The 7343-nt window shown below is 41.2% G+C and overlaps 1 protein-coding gene across 1 annotated transcript in view; it reads right to left on the bottom strand.

Annotated features, from left to right (window-relative positions):
• Positions 1-2120: 2120 nt before the first annotated feature.
• GLS (glutaminase) overlaps positions 2121-7343 on the bottom strand; it is a 67154-nt gene continuing 61931 nt past the window's right edge. Inside the window, exons 15-18 of the mRNA XM_061376562.1 lie at positions 6822-6883; positions 5834-5910; positions 5609-5672; positions 2121-5404 (exon numbers count right to left, since the gene is read on the bottom strand). Of these exons, the coding sequence (XP_061232546.1) occupies positions 5248-5404; positions 5609-5672; positions 5834-5910; positions 6822-6883 (360 nt within the window). The 3' untranslated portion in view covers positions 2121-5247. The remainder of the gene's footprint in view (positions 5405-5608; positions 5673-5833; positions 5911-6821; positions 6884-7343) is intronic.

Below are 7343 nucleotides of genomic sequence, written 5' to 3'. Positions count from 1 at the left end.
GACTGGGGGAGGGGGGGGTGGGGGGTGGATCTCATGAGAGTGAGATTTCATTTTTGTTTGCTTCTTAAGAAAAAGCACTTCTTAGGACACCACCTTAAAGCTGCATTGTCACATGCTGAGACTGCAACTCCATGTGTACGATCAAGACTGAAGCCTCTGTAGTCTGCAGTTGTGCTGTCTTGCACTTGCAGTACCAGACAAAACAAGAAACTACTCTTATTTTACTCACTGTGCTTCATCTGCCAAGGTGAGGATCTGGTGAATTTGTATCTTTTACAATAGTACGTGCTCCATTAGGTTGTAACAAGTGGAATGGAACTTAATTTTCTGATGCAGTATGAACCAGGGCATGTATTTAACTGTTGATTTGAATAGCTGCAAGACCCTACCAACTTTGGTACTGAAGTGGTTTTGCAGTTAGGTATAAGGCCCAGGAAAGTGAAGGAAGTTCAATTTAAATGGAGTAATGGTTGCAGGATATGCAGTCCTTAGCACTTAAAGAATGAAGTTGTGCTTCCACCAGAGGAGGAACAGGTTTGTTTCTCTGCATGCTTGAAGATAATTAACAACTCACAGTTACGAGGCGAGGTTGTCTTAAGTAGCTGATGTCTTGGACTAAGGGCATGTATTAATCCAGACTGCTAACTAGCACACGGCTGAGCAGAGGGGCTCCAGAACCCTGGTACTGGATCCATGTGTTCAGGTACAGGTCCTGCTTGAGCTTGGGGTTGGACTGCCTCCAGCAGTCCCTCCAACCTCAGCCCCTCTGTGCCACAGTTGCTGCTGCTGTGGCAGACCCTGCTGCTGTCTATTCCCCATCCTGCAGAGGGCAGCAGTGGCCAGTGAGGCTCAGGGGTGGCATAGCTGCTTCTCCACCACCCAGAAATGGTTGATTGATCACCTGCTGCTTACATGTTAAACAACTGGGACACTTTAACGTTGTGCGCAGGAAGACTGATGTACCCCCCTGTAGCACTCCAGAGAAAGAAAAGTGAAAGGACCTACAGCAGTAAGATACGTATCTAAATGGAAAGCACTGCTAAACTGACTTGGGTTTGGTGCCTTGTGTTACAGAGATTACAGTGCTGCAGAATATTCACACGGTAGCTGAATGCCTTTATCTTTCTGTAACTAGCTGAACATGTATTGTAATACAAAAATCAAACATTTGTTTCTTGAGCTACACTTGTATTCATGTACTAGATGCAGCAGTTTGTTTTCATTATAGTGCAATTTTATCAATCAGGGTGAAATTTTCTGGTGAGATTTAAAGCCACAGCCTTATTCATGGCTTTGTCTTTACACAGCCAATAGTTCTAAAACCCATGGTTTTTTCCCCTGCTGGAATAGCCTTTTGCCATTTTAAATAAATGGAACTGTCACAGTTGACACTTTTGTCCTTTCTCTTGTGTTTTGGCTACTTCTATTGCCACAATGACGTGTCTGCCAGTAGGTTACTGTATTCACAATGTTTAAAATGTACTCATTTTAAACTTGTTTGTGCAATGCAACAGTTAGAGCTGTGAAGTCCAAAGGCAGTACAGATGCTCTTAATTCACTGCACTGTTCTGCCCATCTGCATTACAGGGGTGTTGAAAGGTGGCTGTTGGAATAATGTATTATTCTTATTTTTCCTCCCCAACCAAACTTTAATAAACCAAACTTGAATTTCTTAACTGGAGTTCGTCAGTAGGATAACTGACCTACAGCTAAACCTGGTGAGCTGCCAAGCTGGCCCTCTCCTGCACCACTTTTCTCTGGAGGTGTTGAGTGTCTCACGCTTGTCAGGCTCTTATATTAACGACACAGACAGAAGTACAATAAAGGAAAGAGTTGGTGCAGTGAAGGATAGCAGGGATGAAGAGTAGGCATGAGAAAGGTAGAGCTGTTGAGGGCACTGGGCCAATCCACATAAGAATCCCTTTAAGAAAAAGCAACCAGTGAAAGGACATATGGAAATAAAGCAAAACCAGATCAGAAAAACTCATTCTGACTTCCTGTAAGCTTTGCACAACAGAAATGGCCAAAGGAGGTTTTCCTGGACAGCCTTCCCGATGACGGAAGGCTTTATTTCAACATCAGCTGCACAGACAAACCAGTAAAACCCACCACAACCATCATCTTGGTATTTCCATTTATTATGCTGTAAAAAGCAACACTATCTGGATTTTATTTCTTAAAATAAATAACTTTCATTTTCAGAACCAGCCCAGCTCAAGTTTAGATTCATTCATGGGAAACTGCTAGAAATACATTCGTCACTGTCTATTCCCCACAATACCGAATGTAAGAGTCAAGATCAGCCCAGTCAGTTACAATGACCAGAAGTACACTGCCAGTAAGTACAGTCACTGATAGTCCAGCTCTGAAGCAAAAAAATCTGGTACAATACATTTTGTTCACAAAGAGAGGCCTAATTAATGCTAAGACTATCACAATATTTCTGAGTACAAAGCATTAAGTTAGCTTGACGATTTTAGGTTGTGATACAGAAGAAACATACATGACATAAAAACAAAGGAGTGGGGGAATCCTCTTTGGAGCGTAAGGAAGTCAGCGGTTGATAAGATAACCAAAAGCTATTTACGATAAAATCTACATGTCAGTGTCATGAATGCTAAACAGCCAAACCAATGTACTGCATCTACTGATATTTATAAATATAACGCCATGTCTAGATAGCTGCATCACTGAATTGGACGTTACAAAATAATCCATCTTCTCACAATGAGAAAATACTAAAACTAACCAGCAAAAATGCACTGAAGCAAGGACCGGCTAAAAGCACTCAGTATGATTCAGGAAAGCATTAAGCTTAGGGACAGCCATGATCCTTAAATGTTAACTCAGTTAAAATGCTTCTTTTGGGTTGGTTTGGTTCTTAATACACGTGTATTCTATAATATACCTCTATTTAAAAAATGCCAGTTCAAGCAATGCAAATTTCAGTTAAATAAAGCTGAATCAGGTATTTTTCTGAGAAGCTAAAGGATATGTCTTAATAGGAAATAAAACGTAGAAGTAGTCAGATTAGCACTGAGATACAGAATACTTCACTGGAATCCATCTGAAAATATTCCTCTACACTAAATTTGACAGAGAAAACATGCTGGGATTTAGTTCAGGGTGCAGTAGGGCAGAGGCCTTGTGCTACTGTGTGACTGATGTGGCTCAAAGAGCCAGGGGCCATTTTGTGTAGTTCTTGGTTAGAAGTGGGGTGGCTGTGATACAGGACGTGAAAAGAATGGGTTAAAAGCCTTCAGAAAAATAGCTGATCTCCAGAAAAAAAAGGAAAAAAAAAAACCACAAAAACAAAAACCCCCAGCTTAAGAACAGTAAGATTGATGAGAAGTGTTTGATAACCATACCAGTCAGCTTCAAAATGCTATGTTGGGCCTTTAGACTTTCAGACTCTTCCAAGATTTCACCATCATGAGGACAGTCGCTGCTCGTGATGAGTATCAAGCACTTTTCCCTGCCAGGAGGCAGTATGGCATATACCAAACAGAGCCTGTACAGGAACGTGAGAGGATTTACTCTCAGCCATGCTGACCTGCTGGGTCACTCTGGAGAAGTTACTTCTCTCTATGCCTTAGTTTGCAAAAGGAGGATAATGTGGTTGGATCATCTTTATAAAGTGCTTGGGCCATTCCAGAAAGGATTTGGGCATTATTTCAGGAGGATTTTGGTGCCTCAACACAGAAAATTTTGACTTTGAGATCTACTGCTGGCTTGTACACCATGTGCTAGAATAAAAACAGCCACACACACAACTGTCAAACACAATCTCCTTTTCCATGTGCTAAACGATTCTTGCCTATAATTCTTGTGCTAAAACTCTTGCCTATGTGCACATCTGTGGTGCTTTGTGAATATCCAACCCTTCAGTGACTGCTCACTTCAGAGGTTCTGTGCCACAGTATCAGCAGAAGCAATTGCACGTGGGATAGGGAGCAAGTAACATACTTCTGCAAACAAGTATCTGCAGTGACATTTCCCATGATGGGGCACATGCTGAGCTGGCTCCAGTGGCAAGGCAGGAGGTGCCACCATTCACCACAAAAGGCATCACCTGCTTGTGCTCCTGATGCTGAATGTGTTCTGCACCAGTGGAACCCCACTGGTGCAATATCCTGCTCCCTGGTTGATGGTAGTGCAAGAAGAGAACATACCCAAAAATTTGGCTTATCTCCTGCTCTACTCATGCTTTGATTGACTCTATGCTCCTTAAAGCTGTTTGACTCTGTCAGTGTTCCTTATTGCAAGCCTAAAGTAAGTCAGATCTACATGCAATATTTGGTTTAGTACTTTGCCTTTCACATACTTCCATACCCCTCTCTGGTTCCTGGTGCAAGCACCAAGAACAGCACACATGAGCCCCACTGGGGGGTTCTGCAGCTTGCCAAGGCTTGCTGTAGTGCAAATGTACTTGCTAGGAACACAACTGCATAGAGTGGAAGCACCCGCTTTCCCCAGTGACAGGGGAAGTACTTTAGCAGCTGAACATGGAGAGAGAGGAGGGAGGTGAGACAAAGGGAACTGAAAGAAACTCTTCCAAAACAAAAACCTCACTAAGCACTCTTTGATGTCCCATTCCCCTATGCCATTTGGTCAGAAAAAAACCTTAAAACAAATTCTGTGACAAGACTACCTAAGAACAAGTCTAGACCATTGACAACTCATCTATATACTCTGTTGATATTTATATTATGTAAACAAGGTGGACTTTTTTACTTAGGTTTATTTTCCCAGCGGTAAGTGCAGATCCTTACTTAACACACCCAGCCTAAATCTACATCAGCATCCTCAGCTTGTGAAAAACCTCACTGGCGCTCAGACCTGACAGCACTCTGGCTCACCTTGGCCATACTGGAAACAGAGGCTATAGGAAACAAAAACTCAGCAGAAAAAATCCTGACCACAGACTAGAGTTCACATAGAACACAAAAATAAATTAAGTAGTGCACAGTAAAGCCAACAACAGCTAAATATTTTTATACATCAATTATATGCAGCATGAGGTAATATTGCTCACATTATGGAGGGAGATTCTTAGTTGGTTTTGTTTCTTTAGAGAGAGATTGGATTTGTCCTGTGCGTATAGAAACTCCTGTAACATAACACTGAAGTAACAGAGACTTCTGTAAAATATATACCACTATCAGATAGAAACACACACGCTCTTCATTACTTATGTATACCACAATTAAATAGGTGAGTTGATTCTTAGGATCTAGCTGAAGATGATTATAGTAAGCCATCTAGATTTTTATGAACCGTTCGGTTCTCCTTCCCGTTGTTGGAATCCTCTGATGGCGTGTATTGGACCTGATATTCTTGAAGAATTTTAAACACATCGTGGTGTCCGAAATGTAAAGCTTCATCCATAGGAGTGTTATTCCACCTGCAAGAAGGAGCACGGTATTTCCAAGATCATCACCTAAGCACAGAGCCAAAAGCACCAACAAGCTACATCTCTGCATACTGTGCTAGTAATTCTGAATACATTCCAATCCGACTTGACAGACCCTTCTCCTCAGGGGTGCTAAAGCATCTCGGAGAGATGCTACTAGCGTCTTTCCTCCAAACTTTCAGTAAAACCACTCACCTGTCTTTGGGGAAAGGATTCACTTTGCATGCTTCCAATAGGAATTTAACAACATCCACGTGTCCTGTAAGAAAAATAGGCTTGTGAGTGTATATATTTTATATATGTGTACCTATGTATATACAAATGTTTTAAAAGCAGGTATGCACATAGAGTGAAGATGCTCTAATGCAAGATGACTACACTCCATCAACTGATAGCAAACAACATCTGAGGAGACACTACCTTCTGCAGCTGCTACATGCAGGGCTGTTCGTGAGTCATAGTCTCTTTGTTCCATATCCATTCCTGACAGAGCAAATCTAGAAAAATAAACATATGTTACCAAAAAAAAGTCTTACATAACTAAACCAAACTACAGAACTAGCATGGAACAATACACCTAAGCTACAACAATGAAACTTCCACTGCAAGAAGACATGAATGGTATCAAGAGCCCATCCTACCTTCAGTTATAAAGAAAGGGGCCCTTATTGCTTTGGCTTTAACTTTCAGTTCTCTAGTTGTTAAAAAGAAACATAAAGTGTCTTTACAGGAAACTTAATATTATATCATCTGATTTAAAATCGTACATGGACAAGCTAAGTCATACAAGGCAAATTACATTTATGCCACCTGAGGAAATCCAGGGAGGGCTCCTAAACCTAAAAACCCGAAATCCAGAGTTAAGCTATTGGCAGGGTTCTTCCATTACACGAAACTGCTCTGGGACAGCAGAGTTAAACTATACGTGCTTTTCCATTCACTAGCTGTATTTAGGCATATTCTAGCCAAATTAATATATTCATTTAGTCTCTTACCATCATTACTTTTAACATTGACAGATTCTATTCCAGTTTTAAAAAGCAAAGCTAGTTTTTCTAACCTCTACAACAATGCCTGAATCTTTGTGTCAGTTTCAGAACTGAATTATAAAGCAGGTGAGAGCACAGCTAGGGTTTTCTGCCATGACTATAAAAAAAAAATGGTTAAGGAAACTTATTTCACCATGATCCAAAGAAACATAAAGCAATGGGGTTGCAGCATAGCATGAGGACACCTTTGTGATGGTTTGAGTTGGGTTTGGTTGGTTGGTGTTTGGGTGAACACAGCCAGCCTCCAGCACAGCTGAGATGTTCCCAACATAGACACAGTGCATATGCATATCCATAAACAATAACAGCAGGTACCAAACAAGCAGCATTCCTATTCCCAACCCCACACTGATTTTTACCTCCGGAGTGCAGACACATCCCCCGTGTAGGCAGCAAACAGAAGATTTATCACAGACTTCACCTACAAAGAGAGATGACATCCTGTTTATTTAGCTTCTTTCCTCAGAGAGAAAACCAGAAAACTCCAGCATGGCCAGAGCTGATCCAGCGTTTATGAACTCGTTAATGTTGGCCACATCTTGCAGTATAGTGTAAAACACCAGAAGAATTTGTTTCAGCTTGCTTTGCTACCAGTGCTTTCAGGTCTGTCTTTCCAAGGCTGAAGTCATACGGACAGTAACAGAACCACAAAACGTGCATTTTTACCCTGCTGTGGTAAAAAGTATGAGCCTTGCCGTATGAACAAACCAGATTTCACTCTGATTACCCAATGATACTGAATATTGAATTACAAAGACAGTGTCACTTTGCAAAATGCAAAAAAGCATAAGTAACTCATGAGACTAACTCATTCCAGAAAATAAACTGGGTTTGGGCTTTTTGGAGGGTTTTCTGTTTTGGTTTTTCTTTTTGTGTGTGGG

Source organism: Neopsephotus bourkii, unplaced genomic scaffold (genome assembly GCF_033783945.1).
Source record: "Neopsephotus bourkii isolate Nb327-2 ecotype Australia unplaced genomic scaffold, CSIRO-AGI_Nbou_v1 NB_196, whole genome shotgun sequence".
NCBI classification, from domain to species: domain Eukaryota; kingdom Metazoa; phylum Chordata; class Aves; order Psittaciformes; family Psittacidae; genus Neopsephotus; species Neopsephotus bourkii.
This window is presented reverse-complemented; position numbering and strand designations above follow the sequence as displayed.